This window comes from Sinocyclocheilus rhinocerous, unplaced genomic scaffold (genome assembly GCF_001515625.1).
Source record: "Sinocyclocheilus rhinocerous isolate Xijiao unplaced genomic scaffold, SAMN03320098_v1.1 scaffold2385, whole genome shotgun sequence".
NCBI classification, from domain to species: domain Eukaryota; kingdom Metazoa; phylum Chordata; class Actinopteri; order Cypriniformes; family Cyprinidae; genus Sinocyclocheilus; species Sinocyclocheilus rhinocerous.
Genome location: NW_015667271.1, coordinates 363194 through 380372, shown reverse-complemented (window position 1 = coordinate 380372; position 17179 = coordinate 363194). Strand labels below are relative to the sequence as shown.

Here is a 17179-nt window from a genome sequence, read left to right as displayed (position 1 = left end):
TTATTTGTTTGACTCCGCACTTTAGTAAGTAAGCAGTAACTAAAACAAAAAACAGCAGTCAAAAAATGATAGTGTATATTAAATTGTCTAGTTTTTACATATCTATTGTTCAAACATTTGGGTTAGTAAGACATTTTATATATATATATATATATATATATATAATAACCCTATATATAATAAAAATAGTAATATTTTTATTCAGCAAGAAGGCGTTAAACTGATCAAGTGACGTTGAAGACATTTATAATATTAAAAAATCTATTTCAAATTAAAACTTTTGATTCATCAAATGCGATTTAAACATTCTTTTGACTTTAACCAGTAACCAAAATCTACATTTATATTTTGTCTCCATTTGAAAACTTTGAAAGTTTTTCATAGCGTACAGGTCCCCCAACAAGCTACTGTTGTGTCTTCTTGCCTGGTGGCAGTGAGTGTGTATGTTGGGCAGGAATAGGTGTTGTGCTGTGTTTGTAAGGTGTTTTGAATAGCTGAGGGTCTGTTCCTCCAGATCAGGACTGTATAGAGCAGCACTCAGCAGGGAGTCGGGTCTTGGGTGAGTTGATAGATTTTTCTTACTGTTATTTCAGGCTGTTGTCAGGCTTTACAGAGTTAAACCACACTATCACTTTCATGAGAAAATAATTTCTTTGCAGATAACGAACCGTAAATCTATAGTATTATCATATGAAACTAAGAAACTTTGGTAACACTTTAGTATAGGGACCAATTCTCTCTATTAACTAGTTGCTTATAAGCATGCGTATTACTTGCATATTGGCGGTTTATTAATGCTTATAAAGCACATATTCTCCATGACCATATTCTACATCCCTAATCCTACCCAATACCTCAACTTAACAACTACCTTATTATTAATAAGCAGCAAATTAGGAGTTTATTGAGGCAAAATTCATAGTTAATAGTTAATTAATAGTGAGAATTGGACCTTAAAATAAAGTGTGCCCGAAACTTCAATATTTTACTATATAATGTAAAACTTTCATGCATTTTAAAGTATGACTTAGGTGTCCACAGATGTTTTGGGGCCACTATGATAGGTTTGAGGGGCAGAAAAACAAGTTTCTTGAAGAAAAAATGGAGCTATGGATCTATGTTGTATGCAAATCTCAGGGATAGTTCACCCAAAAATGTCAGTTCTGTCATCCTTAATCTCCCACCTGCATGACTTGCTTTCTTTGCACTTTTCCACAAAGTGAAAGTCAATGGGGGTTCAGTATTGTTTTGGACCCCATTGATTTTATTGTATGTGCAAAAATATTTGAAACATTTTTCAAGAATATTTTATGTTCCACAGAAGAAATGAGTTCATATGGGTTTGGAATGGCATGAAGGTGAGGAAATGATAATAGAATTTTCATTTTTGGGTGAACTAAAGGACCATAGTTTTTGACTGTTAGGCTACAACTGACTGTTTGTTTTCTTCTGTGTGGTTCAGCTTCTCGGGGGCTTCCAGGAAGAAGAGCGAGCAACTATCGCAAAACAGGTGAAAGGACAAACGGTGTGGCTCGGCATTAAGAAGCTGCAGATGCTCATTGAGATGTCACTGCAGGTGAGATGCCGAAAGACCTTTTCACCCTGCGGCTTGTCTAGACGACTCTCTGAGTCACAGCTTTTCCTGCGAAATCATCTGCGGCTTGAGTCAATGTCAAATTCAATTGCTTTACGGCATCGTAATGAAAACAAGCCCCTCCAGATGCGCCTTCTCTCTCGACACGCACAAATAAACAGAACTCCATATTCCTCATCTGCATGTAATTTGGTGTGTATGGCCCGCTTCTGGAGTTGATTGAAGCCTTTCACTTTCCCTGCCAAAACAGACTGTTCTCAAAAATCCTGCAATAATGTTAGCTGCTTAATGCCTTAATACTGTTAAAATGATATATTATTAAATATAAAAAAATATAAATAGATTTTTTTTTTTGTACAAAATATTGCTTTTATTCAAAAATCTAAAGAAAAAAATTTCTATTTCAAATAAATACTGTTCTTTTGAACTTTCCATTCATCAAAAAATCTTCACAGTTTTCAACATTGATAATGATAAGAAATGTTTCTTGAGCACCAAATCAGCATATTAGAATGATTTCTGAATGATCATGTGACAGCTGAAAATTCAGCTTTGCCATCACAGGAATAACATACATTTATAAATATATTAAAATAGAAAACAGCTTTATAATTTTAGTTTATATAAAATACTTTTTTTTTTTTTACTTCAGTGTTTGTGATTATGTGATCCACCTCAGACAAGGTTGGTTAGAACTCTTTATTGAAGACATTTTTGAAATCCCTGTGGAGAAAATAATAGGAAAAATACTTCTGGAACCAAGGCCACTGAAAAACTGGCCAGTCACTGTTGTGCTTTATTAAGCCAATGTTGAGTCTTTTGAAAACCTGTAATTTAGAAAAGATTCCGTTTTTTTTTAAGCCATTATAGTTCTAGATTATTGCTAGTCTTGTTTAATGAGAATTATAGTCATGTTTGTTAGTTTTTGTGGTGGCGTAATTGGAGTTGCAGTGGTGTTTGTGCTGGATGCTGTGTAATTGGTGTGGTATGCAGTAATGTGGCAGCGCTGGTGCTTCCCCTCAGAGAGGAATGAGACAAGAGTCTGCCGGGACATGCTGCACACAGCCGCACTGCGTTTTCCTTCCATTCCCTCTATTCTTTCAGTAATTTCCACTTCTCCAACAGCCCCAGGCAATTGAAAAGCTAAGTTATTGCATACACCTTCATTAATTTTCCTCCTTGGTGCCATCTCCCTCCTCAGAGCTCTACCCTGTCCTTAAATCACATTCTAGTCTATAAAGGAAAGTTAACGGCACAATTTAGTTCATGACTAAGATTAAACCTGTGCAGCTCCTTAATTAATCTTTCCTTAGACAATTCATTAAAGCATAAGGAAATGAATCGTACAATAAAAATAATCTGGGGTGATTTATTTTTACTTCATGTAAATTTCACTCAGAACATCACCAAATAACAATAGTATGCAAGGGGATGAGGACTGGGTTGTCTATCACTCTTCCTGTCTTGGGTGACACAGGTACGCCAGCCTGCTGGATTTATCACTAGTCTTGTCACTTCCCCTTCCCGACTGCCATTTACTGCCGCCCAACTCCTCACAGGCAAACTCAGGGCCCCTCCGAACCCTCCAGGCTTTACATAGCTGACAAGGTTTTTGTCTTTTCAACATCTCAGAACTTTCCAGAAAAGGGAGCTTGCAAGGAATTTACAGCAGTGTAACTAACAAAGATTTTTTTTTTCTTTTCTGATTTCACATTTATTCTTCATTTTTCACCTCTCTTGTGGGTATTTTTCTATATTATTTTTCAGATGCCTTTGGAATACAGAGTTAACAAGTTCTTGGCACTACTGAGAGAAGGAGCGTAAGGCCATTTTTTGGTTGGCTTCAAATGGATTTTTCCTCCTTTATCATATTGATTGTTATCATTAATATGTTGTTTATGTTGTTCTCCAGGTTGGGCTCTGACAAACATGTGGCCATATAGTCTTGGGTGCAGGGGAGTAGCCTGACAAGCCAAGGCTATTTTGGTAGGACTGACAAGTAGTTACCAAGCCTTACTTTTTACACATTTGTGACCCTGGACCACAAAACCAGTCATAAGTAGCACTGGTATATTTGTAGCGATAGCTAACAATACATTGTATGGGTCAAAATTATCATTTTTTCTTTTATGCCAAAAATCATATGCATTGCTAAGGACTTCATTTGGACAACTTTAAAGGCAATTTTCTCAATATTTTGATTTTTTTTTTTTTTTGCACCCTCAGATTCCAGATTTTCAAATAGTTGTATATTGGACAAAATATTTCAGAGGTCGGAGGGCAATTTTATTTTTAACTGCCATTCAGAATTTTGGGATTTAAAAAAAAAAAAAATTTATTCAGCAAGGATGCATTAGATTGATCAAAAGTGACAGTAAAACATTTATAATGTTACAAAACTTGTACATTGTACACGCTATTCTTTTAAACTTTCTATTATTCAAAGAATGCTAAAAAAAAGTATTACGAAAAAATTAAGTAATTATTTTAAACATTAATAACAATAAGAAATGCTACTTGAGCTAGAAAGCTGCATATTAAAATGATTTCTGAAGGATCATGTGACACTGAAGACTGGAGTAATGGCTGCTGACAATTCAGCTTTGCCATCACAAGAATAAATTACATTTTAAAATATATTCAAATAGAAAACAGTTATTTTAAATTGAAATAATATTTCACAAGATGACTGTTTTACTGTATTTTTGATCAACAAAAATGCAACCTTGATGAGCTTAAGAGACTTCTTTCACATGCAGTAAAAAAAAATCTTACCAGTCCCAAACTTCTGAATGATAGTGCATGTTTTATTTATTCATATTTTTTGCTTTAAATAATATACATTGTTAAATCATTCAAAATGACACCAGGGATGTTTATTATGAAAATAAGATTTTTGATTTCATTTTTGTCATCTTTGTTTTAGCTTTCATCCATTCACATTATACATGTGCACTTTTTCATAAGGTTTCCTGTTTGTGTTTTCTGCCATGTATTTCAGAAGCTGTTAAAGGAGTCAGGAAAACACTGAGTGCACTTGAGAGACTGAGAGAGAGAGCAGACATACCTACAGCATATCTCTCTATCCCTCACTTTCCTTAAGTATATGTACGGCATGTTTCCATGGCAAATGCAGACACACCAGCTCCTTGATTCCTCACTACAAGTGCAAAGGGTCATATTTGTACAGTGCCTCAGTTGTCTTATGACATCAGGAATTTTTAAATAGTACCTGCATGTATATAAAGGTGTTTATATATATAATGTATCATATTTATATGTATTTACTGACATGAACCATTCCTGTCAATAATGCCTTACTCCTAAATGTGTCCTTACTGGGCTGTGTGAATTTAACAATGGTAAAATTCTCTGACCAAATCCTCTGCTCGCTTTTCTCTTTGTCATGGATGGACTTATTATCTTAACGGTTAGTGCCTGCCAATAACAATATTGAAATGCTCACTTCTGTGCCTTAGCATGCCAGTATATTGTTGCAGTTTGTTTATTGCTTTTATTGACTAGGAAAAAAAAATAAAATATATATATATATATGTATATATATATTTTTTTAAAGGGAACTATCCGTCCTTCTTATATTGCTTGGGACATTCCATGTCAGGAACATAGGAAAGGTCTTGGTCTCAGCCCCTCACCCCAGTCTAATGGGTAACATAGTGGCCTTAAGCATTGTGTACAGGACGGAAACCTGCGACCTACTTCCCTTCTGCCAGTCTGCCAAAAGTGCCAGGATAGTTCACATTGGCCTTGAATTCTCCTCTTCTTTCTCTTTATGTCTCTTACATGCATACCTTCTCTCTCAAAACATTATAACCCCTTTATGACTTCTACTGTTGAACTGTGAAAGTCATAGTGATTGAACCACATTTAAATATAGAATTTGAGGTTTGTATACATTTTGGATCTTTGCAACTTTTGGACTGCATGTCACACACTAGTACTTGTAGTAGCTGCCTTTATTGTCAAACATTTGGACTATAAATTATATTTTCATGGCATAACCTGTAGAGGAATTAATTACTGCAATTTCCTATTACATATAAATATAAATAATGTCTTCAATGATTTCCTGATTAAAATGCGGTTTTAAGATGGCAATAAATGACTGCCGTTATTGTTGATTTGTAAGAATTAGCTTTTTTTTTAATTGAAACTAAGGTTGTGTTCATACTTAGCAGGTCTGGTTTAAAATGAACTGTCTACTCTGGTGCAATTGCTCTGTTAGTGCGCTATAGTTGAATAAGCGTGAGCTTTGCCATCTGAACATTGGTGCGCACACAAAAGCGGCTCAAGAACCCATGAAACGGTGGATCTTGGTCCACTCCCAAACAAACTTTGGTACAGTTTGACTGATATATGAACCCAGTATGGACCAAAGACAGAATGCTCAAGCATACTTGCTGGTTCTTGTCATAAGAGCTGTGTTGCCCATTACCACAACTTAAATATGCATGTCACACACTAGTACTTGTAGTAGCTGCCTTTATTGTCAAACATTTGGACTATAAATTATATTTTCATGGCATAACCTGTAGAGGAATTAATTACTGCAATTTCCTATTACATATAAATATAAATAATGTCTTCAATGATTTCCTGATTAAAATGCGGTTTTAAGATGGCAATAAATGACTGCCGTTATTGTTGATTTGTAAGAATTAGCTTTTTTTTAAATTGAAACTAAGGTTGTGTTCATACTTAGCAGGTCTGGTTTAAAATGAACTGTCTACTCTGGTGCAATTGCTCTGTTAGTGCGCTATAGTTGAATAAGCGTGAGCTTTGCCATCTGAACATTGGTGCGCACACAAAAGCGGCTCAAGAACCCATGAAACGGTGGATCTTGGTCCACTCCCAAGCAAGCTTTGGTACAGTTTGACTGATATATGAACCCAGTATGGACCAAAGACAGAATGCTCAAAAAAGACAGAATGCTCAAGCATACTTGCTGGTTCTTCTTGTCATAAGAGCTGTGTTGCCCATTACCACAACTTAAATAAATGCATGGTTACAATTTACAAAATTGGAATTTGATTTAATTAAACCTTTTAAGTTGCAAACTTTATTTTGTTCAGTTCACCTGACATGATGTTCATTACATTCACTAAATATTGTGTGTAATTTAAACTCAAATTTCTGTGTTAATTGAATTTCTTAAAAAAAAAAGGAAAAAAAAGCTGTAATAAAATAATGACATTTTCTTGTTAACCTTTTGGAATTGGGTAGTGGATTTTTCGTTCCCAGCATGCTTTGCATAGAACTGGATAAGGGGAGTAAATGTTGAAATTAACTTTTTACAACTTTATAAACCTAAATCTCTAGCTTCTGCTAACTGTCCTACGCTCGTTCATGAGAAAGTGGTGTCCAGCGGATGACGTAGCACGTAGGCAAATGCAGTGACGAACGCAGAAGTGATGAACGTGGAAACACAGAGGAGAGCAAAACAAAACACCGGTCACGAATTAGTACAAAATGAGGATTTGTAAAGAAAAATGTTGGAGGATTTTGATATAAGCCAAGAGGACACTGGTTTTCCTTTGCTGTAAACAAAACTTGTTTATGACAAAACAGGCATATTCTCACCGGAGTTTATTCTACGCTTACGTCATCCGCTGGACGCCACTCTCTCGTGAACGAGCGTATGACAGTTAGCGGAAGCTAAGTGGTGGACGAAGTACACAAATCAAATACTTGAGTAAAAGTACAGGTCCGTATTATAAAATATTACTCCAGTAAAAGTACTCAGTTTAGTAAAGTACAGATACTTGAAAAATGTACTTAAGTACAGTAACGAAATTAAATTACTTCGTTACTGTCCACCACTGAGGATGTGTATGAGTACATTTTCATTTTTGGGTGAACTATCCCTTTAAGTATACATGCTAAATAAGTTTATCGTGTAGTATAGCTGTGGATTTAATAATAACATAAAGATATAATATTAATTGATTCCAGAGCTACAACTCAAGTTGGCTGAAAATATTACTTTGTTTTTTAAAAATAAGTTGTTATTATTATTATTATGAGGCAACGTATTTTTTTTTTGTTGAGTACAATTCGGTACAGGCGTCCCAACCACCGTCTGCCGATCTCCGTGCAAAATCCGTTAAAAATGGCAGTGTGAACAATATGTGTAATTTACGTTTTTGATCCAGACCAAAATAACCGAACTACAACACACTTATTAAAAACTTGAGTTCTGTGGATAAAAAGAGTCATTGAATTTGCAGGCCCGGTTCTACGGGGGTGCTAAGCAGATTTTGCAAACGCTCCAATGCGTCTTTGTGTTTGCGGTCAGGAAAGCTTTAACCGTTTCTATTTCCAACGCAGCGTTGAGCAACGTAGCCAATCACAGTCATAACTGTTGATTTCTTTAATGCAATGGCCAATCAGAAGTGTTTACAATAAGTTAGTCAGAATCCGCTCGTGTAGACACCAAGGTGTAGACATGATGTAAATAATATTCATTGTGCGAGGTAGTAGAGAGATTAATTAGTTGTAGCGTAACTTTGTGACATTGTGAATAAACTGAAATGAGCTTTCTAGTGATTATAAAGTGAATGCTCTTTGTTTGCTTTTTTGGCTAGCAGTATATAATTCATTCAGAATTTGAATAAAATGTAGTTTTTCATGCTAATAAGATGACCAACAGCCACACACATGCTGTTTATTTTCGGGAGTGTCATCCGCATAAATGTGGGATTCACTCTACAAATTGCAATGACTGACATAATGATAACAATAACAGTGGACGGGGGAAAATTTGTCTTGTAGGCCTATTGATGTGCAGTTAAGGCTAGAGCATCCTCAGTGATTTGATTCTGGAATCGGGTCTTATCACATAGGCTACCTTCACATTGTCAGAGTAATAACAGGTGCGACTCTCAAACTGACCTGTGTGTACAGGAGCCGATTGAGTAATATCTACATGAAAAGAAGTCAGCTTTATTTCAGTCAATATTTGTAGTGTTCATTGTGTCATGCTTTACTCTGTCATTAAGTGGCGCTACTGTAGTGCAGACAACGGAGGTCCGTTTCCAAACCTACAGAATGATGTCAACGCTGGAATGACAGAGTAGATGCAGACATGAGGATCAGATGATTGTGATCAGGTAAATTGAACCCTTTATTTAGCTATTTTTATTTTTATGCTACACTGTAAAAAATGATTGTCATTTTAACAGTAAAAGACTAAAAATGCTACAGTAAAAACCTGTTAATTGGTTATCAGTAAGTTTCCATACTATATACGGTGAATAACTGTAATTACATTTAATGTAATTTTACAGTAAAATACTGTTAAAATTCCAGCTTTATATATATATATATTAGTATTTCCCTTCTCAGCTTGTGGAAGAGCTGTTTGTGATGAGTTTTGATTCATCGTGACTTTCTCATCACCTCCTGTTTTTGGTGGTTATCAGCATTACAGTTGTTCAAAACAGATATTAGTATTTCAATATGCCGGTTTATTAACATTACGATGGTGTTTAGTGTTTGTGTGAATGACACTGTGCACCTTTCTATATATATATATATATATATTAGTATTTCCCTTCTCAGCTTGTGGAAGAGCTGTTTGTGATGAGTTTTGATTCATCGTGACTTTCTCATCACCTCCTGTTTTTGGTGGTTATCAGCATTACAGTTGTTCAAAACAGATATTAGTACTTCAATATGCAGGTATATTAACATTACATCAGTTAATGAAATACGTTTTTTTATTGTGAATTTAAGTTAAGCCTGTAAAACCTAAAATGTTTCTACCATATTTTTGCCGTATTTTACCGTAAATGTCACAGATTTTTTTTTTTTTTTTACAGTGTATGCTTTATTTGAATAATCTGTTGTTAAAAGTGTCGTTATCTGCATTATATATTGCTATAAATGAGGCTACACATAGCATATACCAGCAGAGCAAGAGTCAGTCTTATATTTAAAAGCAAAATCATGAGACTGTTTTGTTCTTCAAATATATAATCTTAGTTCAGTCATACAGATATATACATTGTGTAATAAATAATATTTATAAAAACATAACATTTTCAGATTATAAAATAAAAAGGGAATTATGAACTTTTAAAGGCTTTGTACAAAACTTTGGATATAGCGGAAGGAGAAATGGGAAAGGGAGCGTAGATGTGACTGGTGAGAGGGCTCCTCAGGGATCGGTGTGAATGTGAAACTAGCGTTGCGTAGTTAAACATAATTAATGGGAAGCGTATGGGACTGTCAGAACATGTCCTATGGAAACCTCCGCTAGTCTGTTGCAGCTTTGTAAAGCTGGTCTTTCTTCCATTTATCACACACTCGAACCCACAGCAGTCCTCCACATGCAACAAACTCTCATGACAATTCGCAAATTGGTGGCTTCTTCGTATAAATTTGTATGACCTTCATACGAAAGCGCCATCTAGTTGTGTTTTTTCATGAAATTGGGTTGCTACTTCCCTCTTTAATTTACCCTCCTATTTCTTTCCTTAACTATCCTCCTCCTGCGTGCTTGTTCTCCTTCCTCTACGCAAACTTCTCGACAGGGAAGTGTTGAAACGGAGCCTTCACAGTCATATACGAGGAGCTTTATCAAAAAGAATATGTTAAAAAATAATCACCGTAATCTCTAGAATTAGTATACTCATTAGTAGTTTTGTAAGTGCAAATTTTACTGGTCGGATGCACGTGAGCCCAGTGTGTGTCGTTGAATTCTGCTGTCATGCATTTCACCAGCTGTCCTGCACTCATCCAGGAGAATCACCGATGACTTTGCATGTACATGTTCTGCAAAAATCAGAAGGTACCCATAATGCATTTTCCTGTTTGCACCGCCCCTACGCTAATATATCAATTGCATCCCTCCAAACTGCTGTATAAACAAATTACAGAGTTTTTATGTAGCGAACAGCAATATGTTCCATGATATGATTGTGATAGGAGTGTACAATATGATTGGGAAATCATGAGGGAAAAACACGGGCATTACATTGGATTCAGTAGTATAGCAGGGCATATTTCGAGACCCAGCGTTCAGTAGTTCACCAAGAGTTTCCTGTCGTGCTTTTCCCCCTCCTCTTGTTCTTTAATGCGCGCCTAGTGTCATTGGTTGTATTTGAACATATCCTGTTTCGGCCCTTGGGCAGCAGGGCGAGATGATCAGAGAGATGGTGTTACAGATAAAGAAGACTGAATGATAACAAGGCATTTTGTTCTTTTGCAGACGTAATGCCTGCCACAAAAAAGAGTGAGAGGAATGGCAGTAGTAACCGTGATGCTCACCATGGGCATCTTTTGGGGCGTGTAGATCAAAAAGGGCACATTAGTAAAGGGTTCTACCACAAACATGCCGCTATCTTGTGTGTGTTCTCAGTCTCTCCCTCTCCTTCTCTCTCTTTCCATCCTTTAATGTCCACTAGTCCCTTTCTTCCTGCACTTATTTACACGTGTGCACATCGTAGACCCTCACACACTCCTGGCAGCTGACGTAGCAGCACCAGTGGAAGATGCAGTGGCATTTCTCCTTGCGCTTTTCTGTCCGTGTGTTATGGCCGCGGCCACAGCATAACAAGTCGCAGCCCTCGATGCCGTGCGACGACACGTTGCAGACGCGGTCCCGGGTGCCAAATGAGCCTGTCTCCGGGTTCGGCTCACAGAAGTTGGGCGATCCCTCGTAGTACACCAGGTCTCGTTCTGTGGGGTGCTTGAAGAAGGCGTATTTGGCCCGTAGTGTTTCCACCCAGCCTCTGGACTCCCGGTGTTTCTCCACCACCATCTCGGAGGCACTGTCGTACTTGTCTTTCAGGTAATCCCCCAACAGCCTGAAGTCAGGCTGAGCCCACCAGCAGGTCTTTACTTCACAGCTGCCTGACAGTCCATGGCACTTACAGCGCAGGTGCATGTTTTCCAGGATGGTCTGGAAAAGACAAAACATTGGGAATTGGTATTAGTTTGCTGTTATCTATCAAGGACCATTTAAAATGATTGAGAAATAACATGTGGAAATACATTAGCCATTTAATAAATCAAATGATGTAAATAAATCACTTTATTTTTAACTTTTATAAAATATTTGGTAACACTTTATTTTAAGGTGTCCTTGTTACATGTACTTACTATTATAATAACAATAAATTATGCATAATTACATGCAAGCAACTCTAATCCAAACCCTCATCCTAACCCTAACCATGTAGTAACTACATGTAGCTAATTAATACATGTATAATTACACTGTAACAAGGACACATTAAAATAAACCGTAACCAAATATTTTTAAAGTTAACTATTAAATGAATAAATACATGCAATTGCATTTGAAAATGTGAGTTCAATTGCATTTTTGAATTCACATTTTAAATTGCAGTTAAATAAAACAAAAAAGAGAATAAATCATTTTTAAATAGCATTTTGACAAAATATTTGCCAGTTGCGTTCTTCCTTTTTTTCTGCTAGATACTTTACCAACAACCAACAATCAAGTTTAAAACAGTTCACTTGTTGCAGCAACCAATGAAACTTTGACTCAATTTTAAGACACACCCCCTCTTCCACATATGACTCAAATAAGAAATAAGATGGTCTGTCATTGGACAGTATGACAGAATGTGTCAATTATTAAATCAGGAAATGTATTATTGATTTTCAGCTTTTTTCTTCAGGCTTATATTTTAAATATGATTTCTTAATTATATTATATTATATTTATTATATATTTTTAGTATTGTAAAATGTAAATAAAAACATTTTAATTAATTATAATTTTTTTTATTATTTGAATTATTAAATAGACTCAATTCATTCCTTTACATTTTGTTAACTGCCATTTCGCTTAAAAGTAACTGGGAAATTTTACAGATTTGTGGTGTTTCAGATCAGAGTATGTTAGCGGAGCGGAGTTGAAAGTTTGCATTTTGGAGGTTGTTGTGTTTTCTTTCTTCAGGATCGCAAAGGGTTTATCTGTAACCAAATTTTGTCTGAAGCGTTGCTTGTTAAAAAATTTATTTACATGTACATTAGTCATTTAGCAGAAGCTTTTATCCAAAGCGACTTACAAATGAGGAAAATAGAAGCAATCAAAACCAACCAAAGAGCAATAATATGTAAGTGCCATGACAAGTCTTGGTTAGTCTATAATTATATTATAGCATAAAACAGTATCACAATTGCAGTCGTGCTGAATATCATTGTAAATATCATCGCTCCGATTACCTGCTATATTCAAATTCTGGCTTACATCCTGTACAGCAATCTTTAACATATGTGATATTGACTAAATATTGCCTGTGTTGTCACCCTCCCCTTTCTAAAGCAGATTTTTAAATCAGGATCTACAACAACCTGGACTGCAACTTCTTCTGCATGCTCTCAGGCTCAGGCCACAGGTGTTGTTCAGGTGCTGAGCGTACAGACAGGCCCTTGCATTTCTCGGCTAATTCTCTTCTGAAGTCCCGCTTAATGGAGTTCGCCACCGGCACTATATGTCTTTGTTTTGGTTTGTTTGCCTTAATTCTCTCGCTATATTTAGCTGCAGAATTCCCCAGCTGCGGCGGAAGGCAGGTGTTTGCAGGTCCCTGGGGGTCTAGTTGGGGCCGCTGACATCATGTCCCGAACTCTAAAGCATGCATTTTGTTCAAAAACACAATATAATTTGTTCAAGAACATTAAAACAGTAATATTGATTATATTTTCAAATTGGTTATCTATTTTTAATATATTTTAAAATGTAATTTATTCCTGTGATAGCCCAAAGCTGAATTTTCAGCATCATTACTCATCTTCAGTGTCACATGATCCTTCAGAAATCATTCTATGTAGATTTGCTGTTCAAGAAACATTTCTTTATATTATCAATGTTGAAAACTAATTTTCACATCATGTCCCGAACTCTTTGGGCCCTGGGCGGGTCCCTCAGGCTGCGTCGAAAACAATGGCGCATGCGAGGGTCCTGACAGGGCCGACTGTCTCAGTGCCTGCTCCTGTGGTCCCTCGCTGATCAAAGCGGCGTTCTGTTGCAGTGTGGTCTCGCCTATTGCCCCTTAAGCACCTTTAGCGCAAAAGACTCCAATTCTGAATCATGACAGCAGCAGTGACGGGCTAAACCCTGAACCCCAGTGTTATTCTTCCCTGCCTGCCTTCTGCAAACCACCAACTGATTGTCACGGATTCAGTACAGATGCAAGTTATGAGAAGCATGAAAGGATAAGAGAGGTAATTACCCAGTAATTTCTCATGAAAATACCAGTTTTAAAGTTGAAAGTCTCTCGGAAAAGGGATGAGGAGATATTTGACAGATCTGTGGTGCATTAACACCTTTGTGAAATGTAGGGTAAGACCCACCCAGGAGCGGCACAAGTACGGCTTTGTTCATTGTTATCATGAACCTGCTGGCTTAAAGGTGAAGTGTGTAATTTCTGTGGTACTACCGGAATCACAATCTGTTTCAGTGGCCCGACTAGGACAATAACAACGTTTGCTCAGCCAATTGTGTGAGTTTGGGGGCGGAACTACCTGTTTGTCCGAGCAATGAGAAAAGCAGCAATTATTTTGCATTTCTGTTTGGTGTGGTGCACAAATTACACACTTCACCTAAAGTGATTTCACAAACATGGTGTGTTTTCTCAGCTTTTATCTTTTCACATTACATATGTCTCCCTCTGGCAAAGAGTGGACACAGTATTAAGTTTCAAAACTGACAATGATATCCACAGGGGGAGATATAAGGATACTTAAATGAAGAAATACACAATAAGGCTTTAAGTATGTAGACACCAAAATGTCATACTTTGGAATTAATTGGGGTCAAAAGTTGTTAAATAAGAGGGTGACAAAAAAATTGGGCTCGGAAAGATATATATTCTGTCTGGTGAGTTATAGTTCGAGCTGGTGAAGGCATGAATATGTACAGCTTGACTGCCTGGATCTCACTCACAACAAGCTGTGAAATGTGAACATGTTTTAATGTGCAATTAATTTTTTTTCCAGTCAGACAGAAAGTTCAGCTTCAAATAAGTGCTAATGTCCATGTTATTTATTAGAGTAAAAGAAGGAAGGAAGGAAGTGTTTGTGTGGGAGTGTATTTGTGTGTGCTTGTGTTCTGGTTCTAGATGACCTCTGTTCCATCTAATTAAGAGTTCTGTTTGAAAGGTTTTTGCAGACTCGAGGGAGAGCTCCGTAGGCAGAGGTGTTAGAGCAAACCCCGATACACTATTATAATCAACACCAGAGTGTGTAGCGGAGTTGGTGTGTGTATGTGTGTCCCTCCCACACAATATGGCTTGCACTCATTGGCAACACTGGTAAGAAATGTACTGTAGAGGGAAGAGGGTTTCTGGAAGGGGAAGGGTCAGAAATGAATTCACTTTGCTTATTTTGCGTAAGTAAATTGTACATACTCTGTATAGCATGTTGCATTTACACAATCTGACAAATATATATATATATTTTTTTATTTTGTATAAAAGGGAATTTTAACGGGCCACCCACAGTAGTTCTGTTCCTTCATGTCTTTCCAAACATGTATAACTTTCTTTATTCTGTGGAACACACAAAAAAGATATTCTGAAGAACTGTTTAAGTCAATGGGATTCAAAACAACAATGGACCCCACTGACTGGACAAAAAAACACTAAGACATTTTTAAAAAATATCTCTTTTTGTATCCCATAGAAGAAATTTTCATTTTTGAAAGGCCTCTTTTTATACCAAATCAAGAGGTAAATAAATTGTAAACATATTTTACAGCGAATACTGCAAAGTATATATATATATATATATATTTTTTTTTTTTTTATTATTATTTTGAAAGAAGTTCACAAAGGCTGCATTTTGTTCAAAAACACAATATAATTTGTTCAAGAACATTAAAACAGTAATATTGATTATATTTTCAAATTGGTTATCTATTTTTAATATATTTTAAAATGTAATTTATTCCTGTGATAGCCCAAAGCTGAATTTTCAGCATCATTACTCATCTTCAGTGTCACATGATCCTTCAGAAATCATTCTAATATGTAGATTTGCTGTTCAAGAAACATTTCTTATTATTATCAATGTTGAAAACTAATTTTCAAGTAAGAAACCTTTTTTCAGTATTTTTTGAACAGCATTTATCTGAAAAAGAAATCTTTTGTAACATTATAAATGTTAAGTTAATGCATCCTTGCTAAATAAAAGTATTAATCAATTTAAAAAAAAAAAAATCTTACCCCATACTTTTGAACGTAATGTACGTAGAATTGTTCATATAAAATGGGATAGAATACTTTCCATCAACATTATTTTTGAAATTAAGATCATGAGTCTCTTACCATCCGTCCTGCCTCATTGTTGTGTCTGTTCATGGCACTCCGAGCATCTGGTCGGTTCTCACGAGCGTCTGCAAACTCTCGAGACACCAAAACCCCAAACTCTGCATCTTCACTGCAGCCCTTCAGTGTCACATGATCCTTCAGAAATCATTCTAATATGTAGATTTGCTGTTCAAGAAACATTTCTTATTATTATCAATGTTGAAAACTAATTTTCAAGTAAGAAACCTTTTTTCAGTATTTTTTGAACAGCATTTATCTGAAAAAGAAATCTTTTGTAACATTATAAATGTTAAGTTAATGCATCCTTGCTAAATAAAAGTATTAATCAATTTAAAAAAAAAAAAATCTTACCCCATACTTTTGAACGTAATGTACGTAGAATTGTTCATATAAAATGGGATAGAATACTTTCCATCAACATTATTTTTGAAATTAAGATCATGAGTCTCTTACCATCCGTCCTGCCTCATTGTTGTGTCTGTTCATGGCACTCCGAGCATCTGGTCGGTTCTCACGAGCGTCTGCAAACTCTCGAGACACCAAAACCCCAAACTCTGCATCTTCACTGCAGCCACCCCACTTCCATCCCTCTCCCGGCGGGCCTTTATGATGGGAGTCACAGCCGCACATTGTGGAGGTCCCCTCCGCACATGAACGGGTCACTGCAAACGCCACTCCAGCTGAGGCAATTGCATGAACAAATGCAGACTCTCTTGTGGCTAGAGAAAAGAAAGAGATTTTTTTTAATAACATTTGTGTAAACATTTCTTCATGTTATGGCTGTTATAAGTTTTCCTTGCTCTGACAGACACATGTCCTGGTCCAAAACATAGAGAGTTGGTTAGCTATGATGGCTTTTAAAGGGATAGTTCACATTTCTTCTGTGGAACATGATATTTTGAGAAAAATTTTATTTATTTATTTTTTGGAGTGTGTGTTGAAAAAAAAATCTTATTTTGTGTCCCTCAGAAGAAAGTACACTCTAAGAAAAGTCAGTAAAAATAGGGCCCAATGTATTGTTAAAGTGCCCCTATTATGCCATTTTTAAGGTTGCTAATATTGTTTTATGAGTCTCCTAAAACAGATTTATATGCATGCAAGGTCAAAAAACACGTTAGTTTTCTCAAAAAATAGATTTAATTTGACCTAATTTCTAAATGATTCGTAAACGACTCGTGCGAAGCAGTTCAAAGAATCATTCTCTCTAAACCCCTCCTTTCTGTGAGCCCTCACTGCGGTGATTGGTCAGATGGCGCCGTCC

The 17179-nt window shown here is 36.2% G+C and overlaps 2 protein-coding genes across 2 annotated transcripts in view; one reads left to right on the top strand and one right to left on the bottom strand.

Annotated features, from left to right (window-relative positions):
• LOC107733448 (vesicle-fusing ATPase-like) overlaps positions 1-5358 on the top strand; it is a 25291-nt gene extending 19933 nt beyond the window's left edge. The window contains exons 18-22 of the mRNA XM_016545064.1: positions 1138-1156; positions 1463-1576; positions 3362-3414; positions 3507-3580; positions 4596-5358. Coding sequence (XP_016400550.1) covers positions 1138-1156; positions 1463-1576; positions 3362-3414; positions 3507-3537 — 217 coding nt within the window. The 3' untranslated portion in view covers positions 3538-3580; positions 4596-5358. The remainder of the gene's footprint in view (positions 1-1137; positions 1157-1462; positions 1577-3361; positions 3415-3506; positions 3581-4595) is intronic.
• A 4234-nt stretch (positions 5359-9592) lies between these two features.
• Positions 9593-17179, bottom strand: part of LOC107733474 (proto-oncogene Wnt-3) — a 43765-nt gene continuing 36178 nt past the window's right edge. Inside the window, exons 3-4 of the mRNA XM_016545105.1 lie at positions 16372-16637; positions 9593-11519 (exon numbers count right to left, since the gene is read on the bottom strand). Of these exons, the coding sequence (XP_016400591.1) occupies positions 11040-11519; positions 16372-16637 (746 nt within the window). The 3' untranslated portion in view covers positions 9593-11039. The remainder of the gene's footprint in view (positions 11520-16371; positions 16638-17179) is intronic.